The sequence below is a fragment of the Juglans microcarpa x Juglans regia genome, chromosome 4D (assembly GCF_004785595.1).
Source record: "Juglans microcarpa x Juglans regia isolate MS1-56 chromosome 4D, Jm3101_v1.0, whole genome shotgun sequence".
Taxonomy (NCBI): domain Eukaryota; kingdom Viridiplantae; phylum Streptophyta; class Magnoliopsida; order Fagales; family Juglandaceae; genus Juglans; species Juglans microcarpa x Juglans regia.
In genome coordinates, this window is record NC_054600.1 from 1,376,029 (window position 1) to 1,391,145 (window position 15,117).

Sequence of the window (15,117 nt, forward strand, 5' to 3'; positions counted from 1 at the left end):
CTGCCCTAGGCCTGTGCAGAAAAATTGTAGACCCGACCCTCCTGAATGAACCGAACCGACCTGTCCGATAAACACGGGTGAAAAGTATTTTCGGGTCGAACCCGTAAAATACCGGTTTCAACCCGCCTAAAATACACAAATCACACCCTAGCTCTCTCATTATCTCTGTCGACTCTTCCCAACCCAATCCACCCTCTTCACCTCTCGATTTCTTTCATTTTTCTCAACTTTTCTGTTTAAGGATTGAGACCGCCAAGGATGCTCCATTTGACGAGTTCACTGCTGATGAGATTGAGGCCACCAACATCCTGTTCCATCTCCCTCAACTATTCTTTGAGTCCGAGAGTTGCTGCAAATTTCCTTCAATTTATCTGGGTGCCACAAGAAAGAGATATCTGTGTCTCCAATTTATTTGACAGTGTAGGCAACTGCATGAGCCCAAGACGTGAGATGCTCTTTCATGGCCAAATTGTCGTTGAATGAAGGCAGTATGTTTGGATTTTGATCTTTGAACATTGGATACAGACATGTTTCCTCAAACATCCAGGACTCAGAAACCTCCTTCAAATCAAAACCCAAATCAAGCTCTCGTAGAGTCTTTCTCCTTCGATTATTGCTCCTCTTCCATCTTCTCTTTGTCCTCCTTCTCTCTTGCTTCTCTATAGGCCTCTCGGACTCTAGAAACTCCATTTCAAGCGCCTTGACGATCTTGGGTTTGACAATTTCAGCAGCAAATGCACCACATTTAGGGCATATGAATGTGATCACCGAAGTTTCAACATTCAATAATATTTTAGAAGGAGATTCGTAATTTTTGCTTCAGGTCGGAAATAATTTTCTTTTCCTCTTTCATTTTTTTAAAAGAAAAAATGATAACGGGTTGACCCGATATCGGGTTAGGTCGGACTGATATTTATCCATGTTTGTGCGGGTCAAACCAAAATATTAAACGGTTTGGTCGGGTTGCAGTGCTACCCCGCCTCGTACCATGTCGCCTCTAGTTCTATTCCATTTCTCCAAGCATACAGTTCTCTCGATTTTGTTTGCTCTTATTTGCAGATCACGACTCCATCGTTCTCTTCACTCTTATTTGCTTTGTACTTGCTTTGTTTTGATCAAAGTAGAGATTTCCTTTCTGGTTTTGCTTCAAATTTCAATTTAAAGGCTTGATTTTTATTTTGTTTGGATTAAAGGGAAGGGGGTCTTGAAGAAGCTGCAAGCAGTGGATGGAGACTCATACCCCGTTTAAATAATGAGAATGTTTTATCTTATCCTATTTTATTATTATAACTTTTTAAATTTTCACCGCTCGCAAAAAAGCAAGAGTTTCCCCACCAAAACGCAAAGAGAAATCATGACTGCCAACCGAAAAAGATGCACACTTCAATGCAAATTTTTTTTTTTTTTTAAAGACAGCACAGATGTGCAGCACACAATAGGCTGCAATATATATTTTCCCACCGAAAAACTCTCCATTCGCTGCCTTCCATTTTTTATGTGGCACGTGAGTTGCTACGTCGTCTCGTGCGCCATGACTGCGCACACCACGATTGCGTTCAGATTTTTCCAGTCGTCTATTTTTGGGACGAAGAAAATCGGGAGGGAGAGAAAGCAATGAGTTCCATCACGAGTCCCTGACCTAACCCACCAACCAATTGCCATCACAATCACAACCTCGGCGGCTATTCATTAAAAAGCTAGAGCAATCGACTGGTGCAAACATCCAATTGGGTTCGCGTATTTCTTGTTTGTTTTTTAAGTAAGCTGTGTTTGGTTGTAAAAAATTTAATCTAATTTTAAATTGAGTCATCTAAATACTTAATTATAAAATTATTAAACTCATATCAATTTAAAATCTCTTTATATCGTGAGATCTATAATTTTTTTTAACTTAATACATATTTATATATAGACTTGTAATATTTTTTAATTTTTTATAAAAAGTATTGATCTTATCTTAATATCTAAATATATTTTAAACTCAATTTAAATGATCCTATATAACTCTTTTTCTTATGCAACTCATTATTATTTATAAAGCATTGAACTCAACTCAACGTCTAAATATAATCTAAAACAATCAGAATTCAAATACGACCCGCCAACTGTTCACTTGTGCTTGTTTTCGTTTGCACTTTTCAGATCCCATTTTGCTATAGTTTTACTCAAAACTGTTGCTTCTCTTAGCTTAGTTTTTGCTTTATCCTATTTGACTTTTTTAAGGAGCTTTTTAGTGTCTTGTTGAAGTGGATACGTCATAAAGCTAACCAAACCTTATCTGCAGTTGTTTCTCTCACTACACAAGCTCATATTCAATGTATATTTCGTTGCTCAAGCTATTTGACCGACTTTCTTTGATTTATACATGCTGTTTCAGAGTTGTTGGGTTTCTGATTTTTCTTTCCATGTGAGTGGTTCTAAAATCCAAATAAGACTCACCAGCCTTGTCATTCCTTCAACCATGGACGTTTAACTACTCTGCTGCCTGGGCTATTAACATTCCAGGCTGACTCTATAAGAACAGCACTAGTTCATTTCGTTTTCTTTGTCTTGTTCACTATTTGATAATCCTTTTCTTATTTAAAATCCTCGACTCAATTTTTTTTTTTTTCACCAACGCTGCTCGACTCATTCTTTTGATCATTTATCTCCAAATGGGAAGTATTGGAATGTTGAATAATTCAACTTTGATTTGTGCTCCACTAATGGCTCAATCCGTTGAGCAAATGGTGAGTGACATGTACGAGGCAAAAGCACAAGGTGCGGATGTAGTTGAAGTCAGGTTGGACTGTATTAAGAACTTCCAGCCTCGCCAAGACCTTCAAACCATCATCAGAAAAAAGCCCTTGCCAGTGCTCATCGTGTATCGGTACTCTTCACAAATCCTAACTGAATGTATTTTCTGTTTCTAGCTAGACATAGTTAATATTTATGTAATTGTATTCTTGGAATTTTTAATTAAGTCCCAAAAATTAATATGATTGTATTAAAAACATGCCATTGTGTTTATGGGGAACCTCTTATTACTGCTGTATGGAGACAACTTTCTTGTTTTACACTTGCAAATTTTGCTTTTCATAACATGAATAATTATTGCTTGTGTAATATTTGCATCTTAGTGAAATAAAACCAGTGAATTGTAATGATAAGACCAGCCATCTCATGCCTACCCTTAGCAGACTACTCGCATCAAAACTCAACCTTGGTAGGTTTTTTCCTTTCCCTACCCTTAATTGCAAGCTCTATGACCTTTTGGCTGTAAGTTGCAATCTCTTTCATGTTTCTAAAAAAAATGCTGGTGAAACTGCAAGCTCCTTCAATTGTATTGAGCCCTTTATCTGTAACTGTAAGGTAAGACCAAGCATCCAGTGAAGTTTTTTGTTATTTCTTGCTGATGTGGCAGATTCATAATTAGGTATGGCTAGTTTCTGGACCTATATCTTAATATTTCAATCTACGAACTTCTTCCACCTCGGCTATGTTATTTTCCTCTTTAGTTTTAAAAGCTTGGACCGCAGGTTTGTTAGATGGTCTGCCAAGGTTTAGCAAGATTTTCTATGAAGTGAAATCACAAAAACTGAAGGAATAGAAGGAAAGATGACATTATAGATGAGAAAATTAAAAGTTTGACATTTCAAGATTATCATGAATATGTGGGGGTATGCTTGATGGTAGAGCATCCTCTTTGTTTCTTCTCTTCCTCACAAATTGCCAAGGTTATTTTCATCAAACTGGAGAAAGGCCTTTAATATCATTTTCTTACTATGAAAATGGTCATTTTCAACAGCTATCAAGTCACTAATTATATAATTTTTTTTTTCCAGGCCAAGGTGGGAAGGTGGTCAGTATGAAGGTGATGAGCGCACACGGGTGGAAACACTCCATTTAGCCAAAGATCTGGGAGCTGATTACATTGATTTTGAGCTCAAGGTAGTTTTTCAAATTGAAATTCAACATTGAATTAAGAACAGGACTTGGTCAAATCTGATTATGACCTTAAGATTGTGTTTTGTGTTCTTTCGGTGTTTCCAACACTGTTAGTGCCATGCGATGTTCGGATAATTGGCCCCAACATATGCATTGAAATATACGTGAAAGGTATTCTGAAGAAATATGGGAAGCCATTGACCTAAAATCACAGGTTGCTATCATATTTAAATGCAATGAATTCTGGCGGTAATATCATAATGCTCTTGAATCGTATGAAAGACTGTTCTCCAGTTTACATATATTATTTGAGATAAGTAGGGTGATTTAGGCATCTAATCTTCAAAAGCATGTACAAAGCTCTGTTTCTAAAGGATTTACAAATACTTTGTGAAAACACAAAAATGGGACAGAAGAAATGAAAGCTTCTTCATCTTTGGTTTAGCTTTGAGAATATTCTAATCATACAAATCAGACACAGTGCTGAAAATGGCACAAGAATACAGGCTTGATGGTTGCTAATTAAAAAGCATTTCCATTAAAAGACAGTTAGATCAGCATGCCAGTGGACACCTTCTGTTAGTTATGTAGTTGCTACTGTTACCACAGAAACACCTACTTCCTTTCGGATCTCACTTCTGTATTCAACGACTGGAAGGAAGCCCACTTAGGTGCTAAACGAAAGAACTAGTTTGTACAAAATACAGTGATTTTTTATATGTTCTATTGACAATGCTAGCGTGCCATTTTTCATAGTTGGTTTTTTTTGGTTTATGTGTCGTTGAATCATCTCTTTCATTTGGAGACTTGTGTGTCTTTGAAACACTAGTAGTCCCTAGTAGTTCTCTCTCTTAAAGCAAGCAAACCTTTGAAGGTGGGGAATGAGAACTGTGGAACTATAGTGTTAGAGCTACCTTTCCCTCTGTAGTTTACCTCTCACTTGCCTAACATTGATTTCTACATGTTGCAGGAATAAGGATTTGAAAAACATTGAGCTTATTTTTTTTCACCGTTTTCATGGAGCCTTGGAATCTCATCTGACTCGTGTTGTATGATTGCTTAGGTGGCTTCTAATCTTAGGGGAGAACTGAAAATGGATCATCACGATGGTAGCAAAGTTATTGTTTCATGCTATGTAAATGGTATGACCTCTCTGGAAGATTTGAGCCATCTTGTTGCAAGCATGCAAGCTACTGGAGCGGATATCATCAAACTTGTCACAAAAGCAATTGATATTACAGAAATATCAAGAATTTTTCATCTGCTCTCTCATTGCCAGGTATGAGCTCATTTTTATCACCTTTTCATTTTTATCTAAGTGATTTAGCGATTTAAACTGAAAAGATATGAATGCAGATCGCCGACAAACATTAAAGTGTAAAAGAAATTAAAAAAGAAAGTGAAAAATACCTTTTTGATTTTATTCTGCTCAGGCGGATATGATGTATCATTTGAAGTATTTAAACTGCTCGATTCTTTGGGATTCTTGCAAATCCATCTTGTCTATATATAAGTGTATGAGACCATCTTGCTACTCCCACAGGTGCCACTAATTGCATATTCGGTCGGTGAAAGAGGTCTTATGAGCCAGATATTGAGCCCAAAATTTGGTGGTCTTCTAGTCTATGGATCTATGGAAGGAAATTCAGTTCCAGGCCTGCCTACTCTAGACAGCCTTAGGCAGGCTTATAAAGTGATCCATATTAATGCAGATACCAAAGTTTTTGGGCTCATCTCCAAACCAGTTAGCCACAGTAAAGGCCCTCTATTGCATAATCCTACTTTCAGGCATGTAAACTATAATGGAATATATGTGCCAATGTTTGTTGATAATCTCAAGGACTTCTTCAGTGTCTATTCAAGCCCTGACTTTGCTGGATTCAGGTATGTCATTTATGAGGGTATGGTACATTTAAAGTTAAATAAAAACATGAATTTTTGGCTGACAGAAAGTTTGATATTTCAGTTTGTTAGCCTTGGATGATATATATTCAAGATATGCACTACTCTTGATTGTCTATATTTGTTTATGGCCAAATATATCGTCTTAGCAGCCTTATTTTTACATCAGGATCGAGCCATTGTAATTTGTTCCTTGTTCTTTTCTTAGGCAGGCATAAACCTCAACCACAACCAATGTCTACGCAGTTTAAACTTTGATAACTGATCAGCAATCATCACAATTTAACAGGGCCTAGACAAAAGCAGCTAGAAAACTACAATATGGAGCATTGGGCATTCCTTAAGAATTTGACCATCTAACTCTCTGTAAAAAGCTGTTAGCAACTATTTCCAAAGCAATGCCCTATTGTCAGAACTGACTGTCACTCATACACAACTGAATCTATTCTTCTCCCACAACAAACTCAGCCTTCCCTAAATTTGAACACTGTAGATATGCTGAAGGATAGTTGGAATGATTGAAACCTACTTATCTTCGATCTCATTAGTGCCTGCCGCCCGGTGCATATTAAATGATCTGTTTAGGTGGAGGTGTTATTTTTTCGTTTTCAGAAATACACACACACACACACACACACACACACACATATATAGGCCGGATATTGTTTTGTTTTGTTTTTTTTTGTGCTCGTCGCATAACTTCTTATTTCCTTTATTCGAATACAGTGTCGGGATCCCATACAAAGAAGCTGTAATTGGTTTTTGTGATGAAGTACATCCACTTGCTAAGGTTGGCTTAAGTCTACCATTTATTATCTTTGTTGCGGTACTGTAATTTTGTAGGGCTTCGTTAAGTGTCTTCATCATTCCTAATGTATGTTCTATGCATGGTGGATGGAATAATTATTTTCACACGCTTTATCAGGCCATAGGTGCTGTTAATACTATTATAAGGAGGCCTACTGATGGCAAGCTGGTTGGTTATAATACAGACTGTGAGGCTTCAATATGTGCAATTGAAGATGCTCTTAAAGGTACAGGAATACCAAAATGTGTATTTTGACCCTCAAAATGCTGTCTTTGAACTCTAAAATGAAAACTAACATCTGTGCATCTAAAACATCACAGAACAGGGATGCACTAATGGGGGAGCATCTCTCAGTTCTCCTCTTGCTGGAAAACAATTTGTGCTAGTTGGTGCTGGAGGTGCAGGAAGGGCATTGGCATTTGGTGCCAAGAGTAGAGGAGCTTGGGTTATCATTTTTGACATTGATTTTGGTATATTAACCATAATCTACTATCCAAGTGCTATACAAATTATTTTTTCTTCTCTACTAATATGGTTAACAATTATTTTCTCTCACTTATGTAACTCAATAGGTTAGAATCACAGCGTTGCACATCAAGCCAAGGCTTTTTGGTATTCATGCCACTTGGCCTTGTTTGGATTCAAAAACCATCTCAACTCATCTCATCTAATCATTACAACTTTCCTAAACATTCAAACATAATAAACAACTCAACTTTTTTAAATCCCAAAACAAAAATAATCTTAAAAATACTATTCTAACAATATTTTATTCAACTTTTAACTCTCATCTCATCTCATCTCATCTCAACTCAACTCTCATCTTAAGGTTAGTTTGTTTAAGAGGTACATTTGCCTGATTGCCCCCCTCTCCCCATCCCCTCTGCCACCCCCATAGAAAAAATGAAGAAGGCAGAAATTAATTATGAAGCATAGGTTCAACGACAGACTTCCTTCAACTGTAATGAGAAAACCAATATTCTGACCCAACTGCAGCATATTGATTGGTAACTAATAACCTGATTTATATCTGATTACAAACTCACTGCCCTAATTCTTATCCTTTGTACAAAAGACAGAGCAAAATCTCTTGCTTGTGCTGTATCTGGTGAAGCTCGGCCCTACAATGATATAGTTAACTTCCAGCCAGAGAAAGGTGCAATACTAGCAAATGCAACACCTTTGGGAATGCATCCAAATACAGATCGGATTCCTGTAGCTGAGGTCTAATGCACTATACCTACTAGAACAACATTCCAATTTGGTTTTCATTATTTGAACTGTTTGTTTGCTTTCTGAAGGCAACCTTGGGGGATTACCAGCTTGTCTTTGATTCCGTTTACACACCAAGAAAGACCAGACTACTAAAAGAGGCTGAGGCTGTAGGAGCCATCATTGTGAGTGGAGTTGAAATGTTCCTCCGTCAGGCCATTGGCCAGTTCAACCTCTTCACAGGAAGAGAAGGTAATTCTTGACTTTCATCTTCTCAGACACTAGACTGTGTGTTTATGCCTGACATAATTGATTGATGTGACTCCTTTGGCTTCCTTTGTTTTGCAGCACCTGAAGATTTCATGCGGGAGATCATCTTGGCAAAGTTCTGATATATTTCTTCACACAGAAGATGTTCTAATTGTACATTATGCTTCCATTTACCCATTTATTGAAATTGCATTATAAAAAAGATATGGATATTCAAGAATTGAATATATTGTTAAGACCCAGAAATTAAAAAAAAAAAATTCCATCTCTCTCTCTCTCTCAAAAGCTTGTTTTAGAATAAAGGCAGACAAACCTTCTATATATTATTCATGGTATTCCCACATTCACACCTTGATCAAGGATGAATCACAAGACCTATATCCAGTTAATTGTTGGGATCAAATGCAAACTCATTGTCACTTCCAACTTTTTCCACTCATAACATGGGTGGTGGTTCCTTATTAAATGGTTGGAGACATGCTTCAATCATGTTGGCCATCTATAAAAAGAAACTGGTGCCTCCTTCCCTTTGCTTAGGGAGGAAAAGAAAAGATAGGTGGTGTCTTCCCGGACCAGCCTTCCTGAATTTTTAATCCTAATCATTTCAACATATTACCCATTTGAACAGTGAACTCATATTTTCTAATAATTAGACCTGAATTCTTTCATATATTTGAACAGTGAACTCATATTTTCTAATAATTAGACCTGAATTCTTTCATATAGACTACTATTATGAATATTATGAAGCACTTTAAGTGATTTGTTTTAGGTTTTAAATTCTGAATTGAATAGTCCGTCACAAAAGTGATATTTTTCTTTCAATAGATTTAAGTGGTTTATCCACCTCTCTCTCTCTCTCTCTATATATATATATATAACATAAGGCAAATCAACAAGATTTTCTTCTTATGCCAAAAAGTATTAGAAAAATCAAAACAAAATTCATTAACAAGTTTTTTTTTTTTTTTTATTAAAACTATCAATTTTTTACAGTAATAATTTATTTAACAAATTTTCTGCATTTGATTTTGTGCTGTAGTACACTGCAAATGTCATAAACTAACATGAAGCCATTAATTGAATGAAAATGACAATTCAAAAGGACCCACAAAAGAAGGGACAAAAAATAAAATTTGAGGAAGGAAGAAGAGTAGTAGTAATTAGTATATAAAGTGGGTGCCCGTTTTATTGGGTGTATAACTATACCAGATATTCAGCACATGGCAAGGAGATACGAAGAGCAGATCCATGCACCAAAATATGGTTAGACAGGATTGGAGTCATCCTATTATTTAATAAAGTTTTGAAATATTTATTTTTGAATAATATTATTTACAGTTATAAATCGTACAAGCCAGCATACTCCCTTTAAAAAAAAAAAAAAAGGGTGATGCTTAGACTTTCTACTCTAATATTATAAATATCATTTTTCTGCCATCCCTTTGACAGAATTTTGAGTTTTCCAAAAGCGTTTTACATGCATTTGATGTGTGTTTCTTTTATTTCCAATCTAAATTCTAATCTTTCGCGTGCTATATGCATGGCATGGAGACAGGAGAGAATGTATATAAATTTGTTCATAGAGAAATTCTATAGAAAATTCTTATACTATGTATTTTTATTTAATTAATATATGATTTATCATTTTTATTTTTTTATTTTAATGTTTAAATATGAACATTTAAATAGATTAACAAAAATAACAAATCACGTATCGGTTAAGTAACGGTGTGTAGTGTTAGATGTTTTTATAATACATAAGATGTACCGATCAATGTTATTATATATATATATATATATAAAGTATTTTTGTGTATATTTTAATTTTTTTTTACTAAAACATGAACAAAGGAAAAAAAAAAAAAAAAAGAAAAAAAAACGTACACTTTTTCGGTGGAAATATCATTTTACTAATAAAATTCTACTTATTCCTCCAGATCCTGTAAAACTTAGGACTAGTGTTTGCATTATTCTAATTAGATACAAATTACCGTACCATGTGATCAAATGCATTACACATAATACTTTAAAAATAATTTTTATTTTTGTAACAAAAAAATCCCTCACATTCCAAGAATCTATAAAAATAAACACATAAAATAAGTCTAGTAATAAATGAGTAATAAACATTATATAGTCTATTTTATATTATATCTATCATTCTTTTACTTGAAAGACGTTAATTAAATTCCGGTAAGAATTCGACAAAGCTTCGTAAGTTTTTAACAAGTTTGTAATAATAAAAAAATAATATTTATAGTCATAAAATACGTAAGTGTTGTGTAATTCTTTTAACAAAAATAGATAAGAATAAATTTTTTCAACTTCCTCACACTCCACATTTCATATTTTTTTTAATTTTTATTATTTTTTTCTTTTATCAAATATTTATTATTTAAATAATGAATAGAAAATTTGAAATAATTTTAAAAAAAATAAACTCAAAAAAAATTTTAAAAAAAAGTAAAAAATTTTAAAATTTTAAAAATTGTGAAGTGTGAAATGTGGTAAAGGACTAGAGGTTGTGTAGCAAAATTCAATAGATAAATATGGGATTCTATGAAAAAAAAAAAAAAAAAACTAATTTTTTAATAATAAATTTTATTATTTTTCAAAAAAATTATGCAGCATAATCGCGACTTTACATATCATTAGTCTTGTAACAATTCTTCGTACTTGGTTTGAGTTTTGTTCGTCGGATCACCTAATATTCCAAGAAGGTAAAAAAAAAAAAAAAAAGTAGGCCGAGTACACCAGGCAGGGAGAAGCTATTACATCCAACTTTCAAATTCATCACTTCCGGCCAGCTTCTTCTTGTCTGGGTCAAGGAAGACTTACCCTCCCTTCCAACAAGAACAATGGTTGATATCCATCCACCCTCTCAATATATTTATCTAATTCCTGGCCTCTTGCCGACACATGCTATAAGATAATCATGTACCCACTCTTGAACCTTATTTATCTACACTTTCTTCCTTAACAAAACAGAGAGATCGATCCCATAAACAATCAACTCTTGAACCAACTTCTGCTGCAGCAGCAGCTTCCAAACAGTGCACTACTTTCACAACGCACGTACAGCAAACTCAAACCAGCTCTGATCTGTTCGGAATCCAGCCTTCAACATGGGAAGCCTTCCGGTACCGTTTTTTTTTTTTTTTTTTGGGGGGGGGGGGGGGGGGTTCTCTCTATCTCTTAGTTCTGCATGTTTAACGAAAAATAATATGTTCTAGCTAGCCTGCGCGCAGCTTCAACATTCCCATGCATGTCGTTTGCTTCCGTTTTCTTTCCCTGGCGCCCTTGAGTTTTTGTTTTATGTCAAACGTTTTAAGTTTTGGTTTGTTTACCACTTGCATCTTGAACTTGAAGAGTAAAAGACACAAGCTGCCTTGTCCAGTACATGAGTTAATTTGTTGGCTGTTCTGTTTTCATCTTCGTGTTAAAGATTTTTGTTTTCATGAACTAGATTCAGTGACATGTTATGGCTTCAAATTTTCCCATTTCATAGTTTTCTAAACTTCTTTTAAGATTTTCTTTCCTGAGAAAAGAATTTTGTGAAACATTTATTTTCTGTTAATTTCTCTGATGTTTGGTAAACTTCGCATGTTTGATCAAACATGCTTGGACATTTATGTACGTACAATAATTGAGAAATTGTTAGGTAGTTCGGAATAAAAACCAGGTGCAAATTATAATTTCTCTCATTCTGATTTTTTCCATTTTTTGGTTCCTACGAACGTGAACTGTAGTTTACCGTGTCGGATTTGCAAACAAGCACGAGTGGAACTCGGAGCAGTCCCACGTTGCTATGTACTCCATTGATGGGAACCACGGTCGATCAAATGCTGATCGAGATGGGAAAGGCCAAGGAAATCGGATCCGATGTCGTTGAGATCCGGCTCGACTGTTTGAGAAACTTCAATCCACGCCCCGATCTTCAAGTTCTCATTGAGCGGTCTCCATTGCCAACTCTTGTCACTTACAGGTAATGATCGCCTAATATAAAATGAGGTGTACTTAAAGGTGTCTATCTCTCTCCCACTTTAACTTTTCAAAACTAATTTCACGTTCATTTCAGACCAATTTGGGAAGGCGGTCAGTATGAAGGTGATGAAACCAAGCGACAGGATGCACTTCGTTTGGCAATGGAATTGGGAGCCGATTACATTGATGTTGAGCTTGAGATTGCTCATGACTTCAACAATTCCATTTATGGGAAGAAGCCTGAGAACTTCAAAGTCATCGTTTCTTCTCACAATTTTCACAATACTCCATCTTCTGAGGCCATTGGCAATCTTGTGGCAAGAATCCAAGCTACCGGAGCTGACATAGTGAAGATTGCAACAACTGCATTGGACATTACAGATTGTGCACGCATTTTTCAGATAATGGTGCATTCTCAAGTATGTAATATAATGCAGGACATTACAATTTTCTGATTTTGTCGTTTGCCATTTGCTTTTTCCACATTTTTTTCACTCACACTTCTCCATGCAAAAAATCTTAGGTGCCAACAATTGGAATTGTTATGGGAGAAAGGGGTTTGATTTCAAGGTTACTTAGCCCCAAGTTTGGTGGATACCTCACTTATGGTGCACTTGAGGCAGGTGCTATTTCAGCTCCAGGCCAACCAACTGCAAAAGATTTGTTGGACTTGTACAACTTCAGGCTTATTGGACCAGATACTAGAGTGTATGGCATCATTGGGAAGCCTGTTGGTCACAGCAAGAGTCCACTTCTTTTCAATGCAGCATTCAAGTCAGTTGGTCTTAATGCAGTTTATGTGCACTTTTTGGTGGACGATGTCAAGAAGTTTTTCGATACCTATTCTTCCTCTGATTGGGCTGGATGCAGGTATGACACTTCTTGGAAATGCATGCTTCATCAAACCAAGAGCTTTGAGTTGTTAGACCTGGATTTCTATGACTTTTTGTTGTACTAAATAAGAGCACTAGCAGAAGATTAATCTGCTCGAGAGATTTTGGTAGACCAAGTTAATATATTTCTTAGCATGTTTTGTTTTCTTTAATAACGAAACTGAATCTGGAATGCAGTTGTACAATCCCACATAAGGAGGCTGCTCTCAAGTGCATGAACGAGATTGACCCTATTGCCAAGGTATCTGATTGTGTCTTCCCCTAAAATGTTGTTGCATAATCTGATCTGAATCATTTTCTATCAGTAACTTTTGGTTACCACTATCTGATTTCTCTGCAGAAAATAGGAGCTATTAATAACATTGTCAGGAGATCAGATGGAGGACTAATGGCTTTCAACACTGACTACATCGGTGCTATTGCTGGCATTGAAGATCAACTGAGAGGTTTTCATCTTTTTACAAGTTATGCAAGCTCTATCTAGACAAGTTCTTTCTCCTTTCATAGGTTATTGAGTTAGTTTTTGATTTTGCAGGTCTGAATGGTACAAATCCTGCAGCCGGCTCACCCTTGGCTGGTAAATTGTTTGTTGTTTTGGGAGCCGGTGGTGCTGGCAAATCACTTGCCTATGGTGCTGCACAAAAGGGAGCAAGAGTGGTGGTTGCCAATCGTACATACGGTAAAAATTGAGCTCTGTGTTTTAGAACCTATGCTTCTTTTAAAGGCAACTTATGAAACAATGAGCTTAAAATTTGGAAAATTCTTCAAGAGTAAATGCTCCACGTGTTACCAAAAACTATAAACCTTACAAAACCTGAAGTTTATGAACAACTGAATGATGATGGGGTGTCTTTTTCTTACAGAGCGAGCTAAAGAACTGGCTGACAAAGTTGGTGGACAAGCTATGACTCTTGCTGAAGTAGACAACTTCCATCCTGAAGAAGGGATGGTTCTTGCTAACACTACATCCGTGGGAATGAAACCTAAAATAGATGAGACCCCCATTTCAAAGGTTTGCCCCTATTTACTTGCTTCACATGTTGGGGAAAAAATAAAGATTAGATAAGGAAACTTCTCTGCAAAATTGGTGGGAAAGCTGGATGGAAACTTCAAGGTGTACAGCAAGTGAAATTGATGCATTGATAGACTTTTGGCTAGTTTAATTATCTGTTGATCAACAGTAAAGGTTTTCAAGGTTTTTTCTGGTACCTAGGATGGACTATTCTAGGGTCATAACACCACAACATATTGTAATTACAATGATTGTACATCATGATAGGCTTCATTGCGCTCATGCACCTAAGAATTCATTGTGTTTTGTTAATTTTGCAGCAATCTCTGAAACATTATTGCCTAGTATTTGATGCCATTTACACACCAAAGGAGACCAGGCTCTTGCGTGAAGCAAGAGAGACTGGAGCAACTATTGTGTACGGAACAGAGATGTTGATCCGCCAAGGCTTTGAACAATACAAGAACTTCACTGGTCTGCCTGGTAAGAATATCCAAATCACTATGGATTCTAGTTTTTCTGAGTTACTAATACTAGTGTAGTATTTAAGAACTCATTGGTCCTTGTTTCTTTGATAATTCCAGCACCAGAAGAACTGTTTAGGCAACTCATGGAGAAGCATGCATAAATGGGGACTTGCTTTGGCACTCCACACTACTGTTGCAGTTGAATCTATGCTTCCCCATTACGGCTAAATCGATTTAGTTTTAGCATTATGTGATAGGCTGCTGAGTTTTATTTTTGTATGAATAAATCTTTTGTTTCTAATCGAAACAATTTACAAAAAATTGATTCTATAAGTTTGCAATGCGTTTGATAATGAGAAATGGTGGGAATGAGTTTGTAGCTAATTAGCATTAGCATTATCTTTTTCCTTCTAGCTTCTCTTTGCAGGCCACTCTACTTCATCCAATTTTCAACCCAAAGTTAAACAATAATGGTATTGAATGAGATCCTTTTTGACAAAGAGTGAACTTCTTTTCTCTTATTTTTTGACAAGCTGTAGACCAAAGGGAGAGGAAAAGGAAGAGATTTGAACCAATACCTGGCCTATATAGTTTTTGAGGCATAAGCCACAGCCGATTGAGTTAACTCAAGAATAATAA

General features: G+C 35.9%; 2 protein-coding genes across 2 annotated transcripts; both read left to right on the forward strand.

The window, feature by feature from the left end:
• Nucleotides 1-2,270: 2,270 nt before the first annotated feature.
• On the forward strand, nt 2,271-8,384 carry LOC121261500 (bifunctional 3-dehydroquinate dehydratase/shikimate dehydrogenase, chloroplastic-like). The gene is made up of 10 exons (XM_041163911.1): nt 2,271-2,869; nt 3,825-3,930; nt 4,991-5,206; nt 5,471-5,811; nt 6,556-6,619; nt 6,755-6,863; nt 6,958-7,107; nt 7,713-7,861; nt 7,939-8,101; nt 8,198-8,384. Exons 1-10 carry the CDS (start codon nt 2,655-2,657, stop codon nt 8,239-8,241), a joined length of 1,557 nt encoding a protein of 518 aa, XP_041019845.1. The 5' UTR covers nt 2,271-2,654; the 3' UTR covers nt 8,242-8,384.
• Nucleotides 8,385-11,015: 2,631 nt separating this feature from the next.
• LOC121261501 (bifunctional 3-dehydroquinate dehydratase/shikimate dehydrogenase, chloroplastic-like) lies at nt 11,016-14,862 on the forward strand. The gene is made up of 10 exons (XM_041163912.1): nt 11,016-11,262; nt 11,872-12,107; nt 12,201-12,525; nt 12,630-12,976; nt 13,177-13,240; nt 13,340-13,445; nt 13,535-13,678; nt 13,863-14,011; nt 14,332-14,494; nt 14,596-14,862. Exons 1-10 carry the CDS (start codon nt 11,248-11,250, stop codon nt 14,637-14,639), a joined length of 1,593 nt encoding a protein of 530 aa, XP_041019846.1. The 5' UTR covers nt 11,016-11,247; the 3' UTR covers nt 14,640-14,862.
• The last annotated feature ends 255 nt before the right edge of the window (nt 14,863-15,117 follow it).